We start from the raw sequence: 17,086 nt of genomic DNA, 5'->3' as shown, positions 1-17,086 counted from the left end.
TGTCCTCTCAGGTAGACTACAGTAATGTGGTGTCCTCTCAGGTAGACTACAGTAATGTGGTGTCCTCTCAGGTAGACTACAGTAATGTGGTGTCCTCTCAGGTAGACTACAGTAATGTGGTGTCCTCTCAGGTAGACTACAGTAATGTGGTGTCCTCTCTCAGGTAGACTACAGTAATGTGGTGTCCTCTCAGGTAGACTACAGTAATGTGGTGTCCTCTCAGGTAGACTACAGTAATGTGGTGTCCTCTCAGGTAGACTACAGTAATGTGGTGTCCTCTCAGGTAGACTACAGTAATGTGGTGTCCTCTCAGGTAGACTACAGTAATGTGGTGTCCTCTCAGGTAGACTACAGTAATGTGGTGTCCTCTCAGGTAGACTACAGTAATGTGGTGTCCTCTCAGGTAGACTACAGTAATGTGGTGTCCTCTCAGGTAGACTACAGTAATGTGGTGTCCTCTCTCAGGTAGACTACAGTAATGTGGTGTCCTCTCAGGTAGACTACAGTAATGTGGTGTCCTCTCAGGTAGACTACAGTAATGTGGTGTCCTCTCAGGTAGACTACAGTAATGTGGTGTCCTCTCAGGTAGACTACAGTAATGTGGTGTCCTCTCTCAGGTAGACTACAGTAATGTGGTGTCCTCTCTCAGGTAGACTACAGTAATGTGGTGTCCTCTCAGGTAGACTACAGTAATGTGGTGTCCTCTCAGGTAGACTACAGTAATGTGGTGTCCTCTCAGGTAGACTACAGTAATGTGGTGTCCTCTCAGGTAGACTACAGTAATGTGGTGTCCTCTCAGGTAGACTACAGTAATGTGGTGTCCTCTCTCAGGTAGACTACAGTAATGTGGTGTCCTCTCAGGTAGACTACAGTAATGTGGTGTCCTCTCAGGTAGACTACAGTAATGTGGTGTCCTCTCTCAGGTAGACTACAGTAATGTGGTGTCCTCTCAGGTAGACTACAGTAATGTGGTGTCCTCTCTCAGGTAGACTACAGTAATGTGGTGTCCTCTCAGGTAGACTACAGTAATGTGGTGTCCTCTCAGGTAGACTACAGTAATGTGGTGTCCTCTCAGGTAGACTACAGTAATGTGGTGTCCTCTCAGGTAGACTACAGTAATGTGGTGTCCTCTCTCAGGTAGACTACAGTAATGTGGTGTCCTCTCAGGTAGACTACAGTAATGTGGTGTCCTCTCTCAGGTAGACTACAGTAATGTGGTGTCCTCTCAGGTAGACTACAGTAATGTGGTGTCCTCTCTCAGGTAGACTACAGTAATGTGGTGTCCTCTCAGGTAGACTACAGTAATGTGGTGTCCTCTCAGGTAGACTACAGTAATGTGGTGTCCTCTCAGGTAGACTACAGCAATGTGGTGTCCTCTCAGGTAGACTACAGTAATGTGGTGTCCTCTCTCAGGTAGACTACAGTAATGTGGTGTCCTCTCAGGTAGACTACAGTAATGTGGTGTCCTCTCAGGTAGACTACAGTAATGTGGTGTCCTCTCAGGTAGACTACAGTAATGTGGTGTCCTCTCAGGTAGACTACAGTAATGTGGTGTCCTCTCTCAGGTAGACTACAGTAATGTGGTGTCCTCTCAGGTAGACTACAGTAATGTGGTGTCCTCTCAGGTAGACTACAGTAATGTGGTGTCCTCTCAGGTAGACTACAGTAATGTGGTGTCCTCTCTCAGGTAGACTACAGTAATGTGGTGTCCTCTCTCAGGTAGACTACAGTAATGTGGTGTCCTCTCAGGTAGACTACAGTAATGTGGTGTCCTCTCTCAGGTAGACTACAGTAATGTGGTGTCCTCTCAGGTAGACTACAGTAATGTGGTGTCCTCTCTCAGGTAGACTACAGTAATGTGGTGTCCTCTCAGGTAGACTACAGTAATGTGGTGTCCTCTCAGGTAGACTACAGTAATGTGGTGTCCTCTCAGGTAGACTACAGTAATGTGGTGTCCTCTCAGGTAGACTACAGTAATGTGGTGTCCTCTCTCAGGTAGACTACAGTAATGTGGTGTCCTCTCTCAGGTAGACTACAGTAATGTGGTGTCCTCTCAGGTAGACTACAGTAATGTGGTGTCCTCTCAGGTAGACTACAGTAATGTGGTGTCCTCTCTCAGGTAGACTACAGTAATGTGGTGTCCTCTCAGGTAGACTACAGTAATGTGGTGTCCTCTCTCAGGTAGACTACAGTAATGTGGTGTCCTCTCAGGTAGACTACAGTAATGTGGTGTCCTCTCAGGTAGACTACAGTAATGTGGTGTCCTCTCAGGTAGACTACAGTAATGTGGTGTCCTCTCAGGTAGACTACAGTAATGTGGTGTCCTCTCTCAGGTAGACTACAGTAATGTGGTGTCCTCTCAGGTAGACTACAGTAATGTGGTGTCCTCTCTCAGGTAGACTACAGTAATGTGGTGTCCTCTCAGGTAGACTACAGTAATGTGGTGTCCTCTCAGGTAGACTACAGTAATGTGGTGTCCTCTCAGGTAGACTACAGTAATGTGGTGTCCTCTCAGGTAGACTACAGTAATGTGGTGTCCTCTCTCAGGTAGACTACAGTAATGTGGTGTCCTCTCTCAGGTAGACTACAGTAATGTGGTGTCCTCTCAGGTAGACTACAGTAATGTGGTGTCCTCTCAGGTAGACTACAGTAATGTGGTGTCCTCTCAGGTAGACTACAGTAATGTGGTGTCCTCTCAGGTAGACTACAGTAATGTGGTGTCCTCTCAGGTAGACTACAGTAATGTGGTGTCCTCTCAGGTAGACTACAGTAATGTGGTGTCCTCTCTCAGGTAGACTACAGTAATGTGGTGTCCTCTCAGGTAGACTACAGTAATGTGGTGTCCTCTCAGGTAGACTACAGTAATGTGGTGTCCTCTCTCAGGTAGACTACAGTAATGTGGTGTCCTCTCAGGTAGACTACAGTAATGTGGTGTCCTCTCAGGTAGACTACAGTAATGTGGTGTCCTCTCAGGTAGACTACAGTAATGTGGTGTCCTCTCAGGTAGACTACAGTAATGTGGTGTCCTCTCAGGTAGACTACAGTAATGTGGTGTCCTCTCAGGTAGACTACAGTAATGTGGTGTCCTCTCTCAGGTAGACTACAGTAATGTGGTGTCCTCTCAGGTAGACTACAGTAATGTGGTGTCCTCTCAGGTAGACTACAGTAATGTGGTGTCTCCTCTCTCCTCCATGTCTCCTCTCCTCCCCCTTTCCTCCTCCTCTCCGTGTCTCCTCCTTCTCCTCTCCTCCTCCTCTCCTCCTCCTCTCATCTCCTCTCCTGTCCTCTCCTCTCATCTCCTCCTCCTCTCCTCTCCTGTCCTCTCCTCTCATCTCATCTCCTCTCTGTGTCTCCTCTCCTGTCCTCCTCCTCTCCGTTTCTCCTCTCATCTTCTCCTCCTCTCCTCTCCTCCTCCTCTCCAGAGATCATGTACAGCTGGGTGTTCAACGAGTTCCCGTCGTTTGTTGCCGAGGATAGCCGGCGGTTCATCTCCCAGGTAACGGGCAACCTGTACGTGTCCAAGGTGCAGCCTAGCGACGTGGGCAGCTACATCTGTCTGGTGAAGAACACGGTGACCAACGCCAGGGTCCTCAGCCCGCCCACGCCACTCACACTCAGAACAGATGGTGAGACTCACGCCCCTTCACCACGCCACTCACACTCAGAACAGATGGTGAGACTCACGCCCTTCACCACGCCACTCACACTCAGAACAGATGGTGAGACTCACGCCCCTTCACCACGCCACTCACACTCAGAACAGATGGTGAGACTCACGCCCTTCACCACGCCACTCACACTCAGAACAGATGGTGAGACTCACGCCCTTCACCACGCCACTCACACTCAGAACAGATGGTGAGACTCACGCCCTTCACCACGCCACTCACACTCAGAACAGATGGTGAGACTCACGCCCTTCACCACGCCACTCACACTCAGAACAGATGGTGAGACTCACGCCCCTTCACCACGCCACTCACACTCAGAACAGATGGTGAGACTCACGCCCCTTCACCACGCCACTCACACTCAGAACAGATGGTGAGACTCACGCCCTTCACCACGCCACTCACACTCAGAACAGATGGTGAGACTCACGCCCCTTCACCACGCCACTCACACTCAGAACAGATGGTGAGACTCACGCCCCTTCACCACGCCACTCACACTCAGAACAGATGGTGAGACTCACGCCCCTTCACCACGCCACTCACACTCAGAACAGATGGTGAGACTCACGCCCCTTCACCACGCCACTCACACTCAGAACAGATGGTGAGACTCAGCCCGCCCACGCCACTCACACTCAGAACAGATGGTGAGACTCACGCCCCTTCACCACGCCACTCACACTCAGAACAGATGGTGAGACTCACGCCCCTTCACCTCTCTACACGCGCCCCTGACACACCCCTTCACCTCTCTACACACGCCCCTGACACGCCCCTGACACACCCCTTCACCTCTCTACACACGCCCCTGACACACCCCTTCACCTCTCTACACACGCCCCTGACACACCCCTTCACCCCTCTACACACGCCCCTGACACACCCCTTCACCCCTCTACACACGCCCCTGACACACCCCTTCACCTCTCTACACACGCCCCTGACACGCCCCTGACACACCCCTTCACCTCTCTATACACGCCCCTGACACACCCCTTCACCTCTCTACACACGCCCCTGACACACCCCTTCACCTCTCTACACACGCCCCTGACACACCCCTTCACCCTTCTACACACGCCCCTGACACACCCCTTCTTCCCTCTACACACGCCCCTGACACGCCCCTGACACACCCCTTCACCCCTCTACACACGCCCCCGACACACCCCTTCACCTCTCTACACACGCCCCTGACACACCCCTTCACCTCTCTACACACGCCCCTGACACACCCCTTCACCTCTCTACACACGCCCCTGACACACCCCTTCACCCCTCTACACACGCCCCTGACACACCCCTTCTTCCCTCTACACACACCCCTGACACGCCCCTGACACACCCCTTCACCCCTCTACACACGCCCCTGACACACCCCTTCACCTCTCTACACACGCCCCTGACACACCCCTTCACCTCTCTACACACGCCCATGCCACACCCCTGACACACCCCTTTTTCCCTCTACATATGCCCCTGACACGCCCCTGACACACCCCTTCTTCCCTCTACACACGCCCCTGACACACCCCCTTCTTCCCTCTACACACGCCCCTGACACACCCCTTCTTCCCTCTACACACGCCCCTGACACGCCCCTGACACACCCCTTCTTCCCTCTACACACGCCCATGACACGCCCCTGACTGCCTCCTCATCCCTCACACTGTACCCTCCTCATCCCTCACACACTGTACCCTCCTCATCCCTCACACACTGTACCCTCCTCATCCCTCACACACTGTACCCTCCTCATCCCTCACACTGTACCCTCCTCATCCCTCACACACTGTACCCTCCTCATCCCTCACACTGTACCCTCCTCATCCCTCACACTGTACCCTCCTCATCCCTCACACACTGTACCCTCCTCATCCCTCACACTGCACCCTCCTCATCCCTCACACTGTACCCTCCTCATCCCTCACACTGTACCCTCCTCATCCCTCACACACTGTACCCTCCTCATCCCTCACACTGTACCCTCCTCATCCCTCACACTGTACCCTCCTCATCCCTCACACACTGTACCCTCCTCATCCCTCACACTGTACCCTCCTCATCCCTCACACTGTACCCTCCTCATCCCTCACACACTGTGCCCTCCTCATCCAGGTGGAAACCCAATGGCAGATTTAGGTACTATAATACATGAGCACTCAGGCACGCCAACCCGGAAGTGGTCTAATATTTCACTTCCTGTAATATGTTTACATATGCATACATCAGATATTCATTTGAAAGGTGTTTTCCCCTTGGTGGGCCCTTGGTGGGCCCTTGGTGGGCAGCTCTGCAGGCCTTAGAGAGAGACAGTGTCAGGAATAGATAGTCAGGAAGCTTTATCATTGTGTTCCCCTTGGTGGGCCCTTGGTGGGCCCTTGGTGGGCAGCTCTGCAGGCCTTAGAGAGAGACAGTGTCAAGAATAGATAGTCAGGAAGCTTTATCATTGTGTTCCCCTTGGTGGGCCCTTGGTGGGCCCTTGGTGGGCAGCTCTGCAGGCCTTAGAGAGAGACAGTGTCAAGAATAGATAGTCAGGAAGCTTTATCATTGTGTTCCCCTTGGTGGGCCCTTGGTGGGCCCTTGGTGGGCAGCTCTGCAGGCCTTAGAGAGAGACAGTGTCAAGAATAGATAGTCAGGAAGCTTTATCATTGTGTTCCCCTTGGTGGGCCCTTGGTGGGCCCTTGGTGGGCAGCTCTGCAGGCCTTCGAGAGACAGTGTCAGGAATAGATAGTCAGGAAGCTTTATCATTGTGTTCCCCTTGGTGGGCCCTTGGTGGGCCCTTGGTGGGCAGCTCTGCAGGCCTTAGAGAGAGACAGTGTCAAGAATAGATAGTCAGGAAGCTTTATCATTGTGTTCCCCTTGGTGGGCCCTTGGTGGGCCCTTGGTGGGCCCTTGGTGGGCAGCTCTGCAGGCCTTCGAGAGACAGTGTCAGGAATAGATAGTCAGGAAGCTTTATCATTGTGTTCCCCTTGGTGGGCCCTTGGTGGGCCCTTGGTGGGCCCTTGGTGGGCAGCTCTGCAGGCCTTCGAGAGACAGTGTCAGGAATAGATAGTCAGGAAGCTTTATCATTGTGTTCCCCTTGGTGGGCCCTTGGTGGGCCCTTGGTGGGCCCTTGGTGGGCAGCTCTGCAGGCCTTAGAGAGAGACAGTGTCAAGAATAGATAGTCAGGAAGCTTTATCATTGTGTTCCCCTTGGTGGGCCCTTGGTGGGCCCTTGGTGGGCAGCTCTGCAGGCCTTAGAGAGAGACAGTGTCAGGAATAGATAGTCAGGAAGCTTTATCATTGTGTTCCCCTTGGTGGGCCCTTGGTGGGCCCTTGGTGGGCAGCTCTGCAGGCCTTAGAGAGAGACAGTGTCAGGAATAGATAGTCAGGAAGCTTTATCATTGTGTTCCCCTTGGTGGGCCCTTGGTGGGCCCTTGGTGGGCCCTTGGTGGGCAGCTCTGCAGGCCTTCGAGAGACAGTGTCAGGAATAGATAGTCAGGAAGCTTTATCATTGTGTTCCCCTTGGTGGGCCCTTGGTGGGCCCTTGGTGGGCCCTTGGTGGGCAGCTCTGCAGGCCTTCGAGAGACAGTGTCAGGAATAGACGGTCAGGAAGCTTTATCATTGTGTTCCCCTTGGTGGGCCCTTGGTGGGCCCTTGGTGGGCCCTTGGTGGGCAGCTCTGCAGGCCTTAGAGAGAGACAGTGTCAAGAATAGATAGTCAGGAAGCTTTATCATTGTGTTCCCCTTGGTGGGCCCTTGGTGGGCCCTTGGTGGGCAGCTCTGCAGGCCTTAGAGAGAGACAGTGTCAAGAATAGATAGTCAGGAAGCTTTATCATTGTGTTCCCCTTGGTGGGCCCTTGGTGGGCCCTTGGTGGGCAGCTCTGCAGGCCTTAGAGAGAGACAGTGTCAGGAATAGATAGTCAGGAAGCTTTATCATTGTGTTCCCCTTGGTGGGCCCTTGGTGGGCCCTTGGTGGGCAGCTCTGCAGGCCTTAGAGAGAGACAGTGTCAGGAATAGATAGTCAGGAAGCTTTATCATTGTGTTCCCCTTGGTGGGCCCTTGGTGGGCCCTTGGTGGGCCCTTGGTGGGCAGCTCTGCAGGCCTTCGAGAGACAGTGTCAGGAATAGATAGTCAGGAAGCTTTATCATTGTGTTCCCCTTGGTGGGCCCTTGGTGGGCCCTTGGTGGGCCCTTGGTGGGCAGCTCTGCAGGCCTTCGAGAGACAGTGTCAGGAATAGACGGTCAGGAAGCTTTATCATTGTGTTCCCCTTGGTGGGCCCTTGGTGGGCCCTTGGTGGGCCCTTGGTGGGCAGCTCTGCAGGCCTTAGAGAGAGACAGTGTCAAGAATAGATAGTCAGGAAGCTTTATCATTGTGTTCCCCTTGGTGGGCCCTTGGTGGGCCCTTGGTGGGCAGCTCTGCAGGCCTTAGAGAGAGACAGTGTCAAGAATAGATAGTCAGGAAGCTTTATCATTGTGTTCCCCTTGGTGGGCCCTTGGTGGGCCCTTGGTGGGCCCTTGGTGGGCAGCTCTGCAGGCCTTCGAGAGACAGTGTCAGGAATAGACGGTCAGGAAGCTTTATCATTGTGTTCCCCTTGGTGGGCCCTTGGTGGGCCCTTGGTGGGCAGCTCTGCAGGCCTTAGAGAGAGACAGTGTCAGGAATAGATAGTCAGGAAGCTTTATCATTGTGTTCCCCTTGGTGGGCCCTTGGTGGGCCCTTGGTGGGCAGCTCTGCAGGCCTTAGAGAGAGACAGTGTCAGGAATAGATAGTCAGGAAGCTTTATCATTAGTAGCTTTCTCCAATCATGCACAATGTGCCCTGGCCAAACCAGCCGTCGGGGAAATCATCTCTCCCGCATAAAATTAACTGAATCAATGGTTGTCATTGGTGAATGGGATGCTCGGTCTTTTATACTGTTAGCCTCTCAGGGGTCTCGGCTCGGACGGAGGTGCTGGAGAGAAAGGAGAGGGGTTGGATTCAGGTGCGTCTTTCTCTCTCTCTTTCTCTCTTTCTCTCTTTCTCTCTCTCTCTCTCTCTCTCTCTCTCTCTCTCTCTCTCTCTCTCTCTCTCTTTCTCTTTCTCTTTCTCTTTCTCTCTCTCTTCTCTAACCTGAGGAGTTTTCATACATCTGGCTCCACAGAGGGTCTCTCATCGTCACCTAATGCAGCGCTGATGCTTGTCATTGTCAAGGTTTCAGAGGGTCATTGAAAATGCGCTCCAAGGTTCCCAATGCGTTTAAATGAAAAGGACTTTCATGCTCCGGGAAAAACAGGTATCGGTTGGCATTGTAGTTGATGTGGCAGCAGGTATTTAGCATTTTACCTCGCCATGAAGTACGATGTCCTCTCCAGCTCATCTCTTTCTGTCTGGATTTGCATATCCTCGTTGTTGTGAAGCACTCCTTGGAGACGTACATAACGCTAAGCTCATTACCATAGTAAATCAGATTGTTCCTCTCATTTACAAAGATGGAAAACGAGGAGGGGAAGTGGACCCCGTGATCTGGAAGTCAGGCCTATGTTCAGACGTCATTAAAACGCTGATTCATACAAGAAACAAAAGCAGAGGAGAAATTCTGCGAGAGACATGTTAGACAGAGTCATTCTTCTTCTTCTTCTAGTAACTGGTTGCTTTCTTAACTCAGGTGTTGGAAAATAATAATTTTTGTATTATCCGTATTTGTGTCCAATGAATGGTGTGGTGAGGTCATCGGGGAAGGGTATTTAAAAGCTGAGAGGCTCTCTCAGAGGGCAGTCTCTCTCAGAGGGTAGTCTCTCAGAGGGTAGTCTCTCAGAGGGTAGTCTCTCTCAGAGGGTAGTCTCTCAGAGGGTAGTCTCTCAGAGGGTAGTCTCTCAGAGGGTAGTCTCTCAGAGGGTAGTCTCTCTCAGAGGGCAGTCTCTCTCAGAGGGTAGTCTCTCAGAAGGTAGTCTCTCAGAGGGCAGTCTCTCTCAGAGGGTAGTGTCTCTCAGAGGGTAGTCTCTCTCAGAGGGTAGTCTCTCTCAGAGGGCAGTCTCTCAGAGGGTAGTCTCTCAGAGGGCAGTCTCTCTCAGAGGGTAGTCTCTCAGAGGGTAGTCTCTCTCAGAGGGTAGTCTCTCAGAGGGTAGTCTCTCTCAGAGGGTAGTCTCTCTCAGAGGGTAGTCTCTCTCAGAGGGTAGTCTCTCTCAGAGGGTAGTCTCTCTCAGAAGGTAGTCTCTCTCAGAGGGTAGTCTCTCAGAGGGCAGTCTCTCTCAGAGGGTAGTCTCTCTCAGAGGGTAGTCTCTCAGAGGGTAGTCTCTCAGAGGGTAGTCTCTCTCAGAGGGTAGTCTCTCTCAGAGGGTAGTCTCTCAGAGGGTAGTCTCTCAGAGGGTAGTCTCTCTCAGAAGGTAGTCTCTCTCAGAGGGTAGTCTCTCAGAGGGTAGTCTCTCAGAGGGTAGTCTCTCAGAGGGTAGTCTCTCTCAGAGGGTAGTCTCTCTCAGAGGGTAGTCTTTCTCAGAGGGTAGTCTTTCTCAGAGGGTAGTCTCTCTCAGAGGGTAGTCTCTCTCAGAGGGTTGTCTCTCAGAGGGTAGTCTCTCAGAAGGTAGTTTCTCAGAGGGTAGTGTCTCTCAGAGGGTAGTCTCTCTCAGAGGGTAGTCTCTCAGAGGGTAGTCTCTCAGAGGGTAGTCTCTCAGAGGGTAGTCTCTCTCAGAGGGTAGTCTCTCAGAGGGCAGTCTCTCTCAGAGGGCAGTCTCTCTCAGAGGGTAGTCTCTCTCAGAGGGTAGTCTCTCTCAGAGGGTAGTCTCTCTCAGAGGGTAGTCTCTCAGAGGGTAGTCTCTCAGAGGGTAGTCTCTCTCAGAGGGTAATCTCTCAGAGGGTAGTCTCTCTCAGAGGGTAGTCTCTCTCAGAAGGTAGTCTCTCTCAGAGGGTAGTCTCTCTCAGAGAGTAGTCTCTCTCAGAAGGTAGTCTCTCTCAGAGGGTAGTCTCTCTCAGAAGGTAGTCTCTCTCAGAGGGTAGTCTCTCTCAGAGGGCAGTCTCTCTCAGAGGGCAGTCTCTCTCAGAGGGTAGTCTCTCTCAGAGGGTAGTCTCTCTCAGAGGGTAGTCTCTCAGAGGGTAGTCTCTCTCAGAGGGTAGTCTCTCTCAGAGGGTAGTCTCTCAGAGGGTAGTCTCTCTCAGAGGGTAGTCTCTCTCAGAGGGTAGTCTCTCAGAGGGTAGTCTCTCAGCGGGCAGTCTCTCTCAGAGGGTAGTCTCTCTCAGAGGGTAGTCTCTCAGAGGGTAGTCTCTCTCAGAGGGTAGTCTCTCTCAGAGGGTAGTCTCTCTCAGAGGGTAGTCTCTCAGAGGGTAGTCTCTCTCAGAGGGTAGTCTCTCTCAGAGGGTAGTCTCTCAGAGGGTAGTCTCTCTCAGAGGGTAGTCTCTCTCAGAGGGTAGTCTCTCTCAGAGGGTAGTCTCTCAGAGGGTAGTCTCCACAACATAAAGGTGTCTAATACGAGGGTCCATTCAGCCGTGCAGCCCATTACACCAAACACTTTTTTGGCAGACGCCTCTCGCATATTCAGCCTGTACTGAGAATTTGGGTCTAAAAGGATGAAAGTAATATTGGCACACCTCGCTGCTGAACCCTTCGGTGCCTGCAATCTGTGTCTTCCCCTAGATGCTGGAGTCTGAGTAATCAGAGGGTGCAATCTATGCCTCTGTCCAATGAGACGCTGGCATCTGTGCCCCAGTGCAAGTGGATGGTAATTACCTTGGAGGTTTCGAAGCTCAAGCTGGATCTGTGTGTTGCCTCACCTCTGTCCTGCCCCTAATCAAACCTGTATCGCTGCATCATGGCTCTGTTACACCCCTGTGGTAAAGTCATGGATCTTCCCTTCACTACGCAGGACGGGAGGAGATGAGGAGAAAGGAGACAGACAAACACCTGAAATAAGCTTTTTCTACGGCCAGTATTTTTCTGCATACCTCTTGAGCTGTCTGTTATAAAGAAACATTTTATGCTTCTCTACATCTCTGTAAAAATCTGAGTACAATATTGAAAAAGGAATGTCCGTTTTATTCAGTACATTTAGTCATACATTTTTGCTTGCTTTTCTAAAGTCTAGCAGCCTTGGCAGCAGGCAGACAAGATTAGTTATAAACAAGCTGCTATAACTTTATCGATAGTTTGAAATGGCTTACAGAGAAACAAAACAGTTTAGTTGTATTTATTCATCAAGAACGAATCAATAGGCTACTTAGCTTGATTAAATTAATTTACAAACATACATCCTGCAAGTCCTGCCCATCACCGGCAGCTAAATTCAAATCAAATGCTGTGTGTTGCTCTGCTCTCTCTCTCTCTCTTCGTCCACTGACGATATTGTCTGCACACACTACACTATCTAGCGTCCTGCCATGCATAGCTTTACTCCGTGGTGCACCCCGGAAATAACCTCTTACTAGGTAGAGTGACTGGGGGAGGGTACTCTTTTCCTGGTCCAATCAGAGTGATGGGGGGAGGGTACTCTTTTCCCGGTCCAGTCAGAGTGATGGGGGGAGGGTACTCTTTTCCTGGTCCAATCAGAGTGATGGGGGGAGGGTACTATTTTCCTGGTCCAATCAGAGTGATGGGGGGAGGGTACTCTTTTCCTGGTCCAATCAGAGTGACTGGGGGGAGGGTACTCTTTTCCCGGTCCAATCAGAGTGATGGGGGGAGGGTACTCTTTTCCTGGTTCAATCAGAGTTCTCTCATCCACAAAATTCCTCTGACATGCCCATGCCTTTGTTCCTCCTTTGGGCATGACACCTCTGAACCATACGATGTAGTATTTGGACACATTAATATGTAGTGTGCCCTAAGCATGGGCGCTTGACTTTGTCTGAAAGTTGGGGGTAAAACAATAAATAAATAAATAAATATTAGTATTTTACTGAAAAAAATATGTTTTTAATACATTTCCTCCAATTCTACGCTGTTGCTTCACAGAACGATCCATATTTATGAACAGAACACAACCATTTTTCTTTGGTTCTGACACAATACAATGATTTTGAACTTGTGTACTCAATTAAATAAAATACAAATATATTTGTAGAACACAAGGCCGGATATAAAATATGTGCACATTTATCTATATGCCAACTGTGAGCAACAACGCATAATTTATCATAACCATTAAATTTAACAAATCCTAATTGCTAAATTGCCCTATATTCACAGAGTGTACAAAACATTAAGAACACCTACTCTTTCCATGACTGACCAGGTGAATCCAGGGTAAAAGTTATGATCCCTTATTGATGTCGCTTGTTAAATCCACTTCAATCAGTGTAGATGAAGAGGAGGAGACAGGTTAATGAAGGATTTTTAAACCTTGAGACAAATGACACATGGGTGAATGGGCAAGACAAAAGATTTAAGTGCCTTTGAACGGGGGCATGGTAGTAGATGCCAGGCGCACCGGTCTGAGTGTGTCTCAAGAATACCAACGCTGTTTTTCACACTCAACAGTTTCCTGTGTGTATCAAGAATGGTCCACCACCCAAAGGACATCCAGCCAACTGGACACAACTGTGGGGAAGCATTGGAGTCAACATGGGACAGCATCCCTGTGGAACGCTTTCCACACCTTGTAGAGTCCGTGCCCTGGAAAATGGAGGCTGTTCTGAGGGTAAAAATGGGTGCAACTCAATATTAGGAAGGTATTCCTAATGTTTATACACTCAGTGTCTATATTTAGTGTATATTTAGTCAATAAAAAAACATGTGCCGTGTGTAAGATTGATTTATTGATGCATAATATCAACTAGTTATATTATATTATATATATATATGTTGAAACACAGTCTCAAAAAGGCAGTAACCTCACCAGTGGCACTTGCTTGTAGCAGTATATGGCATAGCCTTGATTTGTTAATTTAGCAGACGAGATATTCTTATTTCCTGAGCCCTTATCACATTCAAGACACGTCTATTTTATAGTAAAAAAAATAGAAAAACACCATGATGTGATATAACAGAATAAAATAGAAAACATTTTCCCGATGAAAAAAGTTGCCAGTCCGAAGTGATGCTTCTGGAACGGGTATTTTCAAAGAGAGATCATTTGAAACGGGGCTCAATTTGGTGAGTTGAAAGTTTTAAAAAAAATTGCACGGTTACAGACATAAATGTATCTTATTTTCGATAGACAGACATTCCATTTAGTTTATTCTGCCTGTTCTTTGGGATTTTCTACATGGACAGCTCTACAGTGATGAATTTACGGCCACAAGGCGAGACACAGGCGAGACCCAGATGCAGACACAGGAGGCAGATGGTTGGAGTCTTACAATATGTATTAATCCAATAGGGTAAGGCAAGAGAACGGTGTTGGACAGACAAAAGGGTCAAAACCAGATCAGAGTCCAGGAGGTGCAGAGTAGCAGACAGGCTCGTGGTCAAGGCAGGCAGAAAGGTCAGGCAGGCGGGTACAGAGTCCAGAACAGGCAAGGGTCAAAACCAAAACCAATCAATTCTAAATGGCACTAGCAAGTCGCAGTGGAAAATAGAACGAATGCAATTATTCCAAAAACTGCAGCTCGTTGTTGGAACACATATTTCCCTACTTCAATCAAACAGACTGTTTTTGAATTTGTGATAAAACTGTGGTAATTTGGCAAGGAATATAGCTGAAATGATACCATTTGCTTGTGGTACACGCAGCTCAAATGATATGTAACAACACCCTGAGTCCATCAGATATGAAACAACCATACGAATTTAACAGCGCAACAAAATAGATAAACTATTTTCTTTCCTTTTCATTTTAAACAGAAGTGATGCAACTAGGACGTTCTACCTGCATTGAATCAACAAAGTGGCACGTTGAGGGAAGCAAAACTCTCCAAAAATATGTGTCTAAAATCCCAAATGAATCAGGAATGAGCAGGGACAGCTATAAGGACCCCTTAGTATGAGCAGGGACAGCTATAAGGACCCCTTAGTATGAGCAGGGACAGCTATAAGGACCCCTTAGTATGAGCAGGGACAGCTATAAGGACCCCTTAGTATGAGCAGGGACAGCTATAAGGACCCCTTAGTATGAGCAGGGACAGCTATAAGGACCCCTTAGAATGAGCAGGGACAGCTATAAGGACCCCTTAGAATGAGCAGGGACAGCTATAAGGACCCCTTAGTATGAGCAGGGACAGCTATAAGGACCCCTTAGAATGAGCAGGGACAGCTATAAGGACCCCTTAGTATGAGCAGGGACAGCTATAAGGACCCCTTAGAATGAGCAGGGACAGCTATAAGGACCCCTTAGAATGAGCAGGGACAGCTATAAGGACCCCTTAGAATGAGCAGGGACAGCTATAAGGACCCCTTAGTATGAGCAGGGACAGCTATAAGGACCCCTTAGTATGAGCAGGGACAGCTATAAGGACCCCTTAGTATGAGCAGGGACAGCTATAAGGACCCCTTAGAATGAGCAGGGACAGCTATAAGGACCCCTTAGAATGAGCAGGGACAGCTATAAGGACCCCTTAGAATGAGCAGGGACAGCTATAAGGACCCCTTAGTATGAGCAGGGACAGCTATAAGGACCCCTTAGAATGAGCAGGGACAGCTATAAGGACCCCTTAGAATGAGCAGGGACAGCTATAAGGACCCCTTAGAATGAGCAGGGACAGCTATAAGGACCCCTTAGAATGAGCAGGGACAGCTATAAGGACCCCTTAGTATGAGCAGGGACAGCTATAAGGACTCCTTAGTCATGTTCTCATTACATGTAGTGCAACAAGGCCAGTCATGCTCTGGAAAAATCTCTACTTCTGATGGATTTGCTGTGCTAGATGTTGTTTTATGTTCTAAATCTAGAAAAACAATGTCTGAAATGCTAACGAATTTAGCCCTGGAGCATTTCTAAAGGGCTATAAAACAAAACAAAAATACGTTTGGAGATTTGTATAATAGACATGAATCCAGGTAGTTGCATTTTATGAGAAAACAATAGGAGGGTGTTCCTTTACATAGTGTGATAACTGATAATCTGATCTATCAAAATATATATTTCAAATTTTGTTTTTGGGGGAAAAATGTGAGATTGTCCCGTCTTTCAAGAATCTCTGACATACTAGTTAGTCTAGATGTTAATCCCTGACATACTAGTTAGTCTAGATGTTAATCTCTGACATACTAGTTAGTCTAGATGTTAATCCATGACATACTAGTTAGATTAGATGTTAATCCCTGACATACTAGTTAGTCTAGATGTTAATCCCTGACATACTAGTTAGTCTAGATGTTAATCCCTGACATACGAGTTAGCCTAGACGTTAATCCCTGACATACGAGTTAGACTAGATGTTAATCCCTGACATACTAGTTAGATTAGATGTTAATCCCTGACATACGAGTTAGACTAGATATTAATCTTTTTTATCTAGACTTGGATTTAAAGAGGCTTTGAAAGGTTTCAAGACACAGACTGTATCATGTAATTGGTTGCCATGACTAGCCATAAACAAGAAAGCATAAAGAAGAAGAATTCATTGGCTTAATAAAGAAATGAAATTGGAACATAAAACAGACCAGCCACAGTACATGTACCGTGTGTAAATGCAGTTGTTTTGGAAAGCATTTCATTCTATAAATTTGCTAGTTCTACAGAAAGCTTTAATATGACAGCAAGTATCTAGTTCTTCATTATCCCACATCTCAACATGTACAGCCATTATCCCACATCTCAACATGTCGTCATTATCCCACATCTCAACATGTACAGCCATTATCCCACATCTCAACATGTACAGCCATTATCCCACATCTCAACATGTCGTCATTATCCCACATCTCAACATGTACAGCCATTATCCCACATCTCAACATGTCGTCATTATCGCACATCTCAACATGTCGTCATTATCCCACATCTCAACATGTACAGTCATTATCCCACATCTCAACATGTACAGCCATTATCCCACATCTCAACATGTCGTCATTATCCCACATCTCAACATGTACAGCCATTATCCCACATCTCAACATGTACAGCCATTATCCCACATCTCAACATGTCGTCATTATCCCACATCTCAACATGTACAGCCATTATCCCACATCTCAACATGTCGTCATTATCCCACATCTCAACATGTTGTCATTATCCCACATCTCAACAGACTCCTAATCGTTTATGGTCTTTATTTCCATCGATAAAACAAGGGAGAGTGTGTGAGTCCATTCGTGAGTGTGTAGGTGTGTCCGTCCTACCGTCTATTATGTCTTATGCGTGTGTGTGTGTGTGTGTGTGTGTGTGTGTGTGTGTGTGTGTGTGTGTGTGTGTGTGTGTGTGTGTGTGTGTGTGTGTGTGTGTGTGTGTGTGTGTGTGTGTGTGTGTGTGTGTGTGTGTGTGTGTGTGTGTGTGTGTGTGTGTGTGTGGTGCTGGTGGTATTCCTGAAGTCTGGTGCTTCATGTGGTCACTAGCTGTATCTGTCATTAGTTCAACTGTTCTATAAA

At 48.6% G+C, this 17,086-nt stretch overlaps 1 protein-coding gene across 2 annotated transcripts in view; it reads left to right on the top strand.

The window, feature by feature from the left end:
* The window catches only part of cntn5 (contactin 5), a 488,559-nt gene that overhangs the window by 257,838 nt on the left and 213,635 nt on the right, over positions 1–17,086 (top strand). For both annotated transcript variants that reach the window (XM_045704177.1, XM_045704176.1), the window contains exon 7: positions 3,423–3,626. In XM_045704177.1, the coding sequence (XP_045560133.1) occupies positions 3,423–3,626 (204 nt within the window). The remainder of the gene's footprint in view (positions 1–3,422; positions 3,627–17,086) is intronic.

Source organism: Salmo salar, chromosome ssa20 (assembly GCF_905237065.1).
Source record: "Salmo salar chromosome ssa20, Ssal_v3.1, whole genome shotgun sequence".
Classification (NCBI taxonomy): Eukaryota; Metazoa; Chordata; class Actinopteri; order Salmoniformes; family Salmonidae; genus Salmo; species Salmo salar.
Note: the sequence above shows the minus strand (reverse complement) of the source record. Positions and strands in the feature narration are given on the sequence as shown.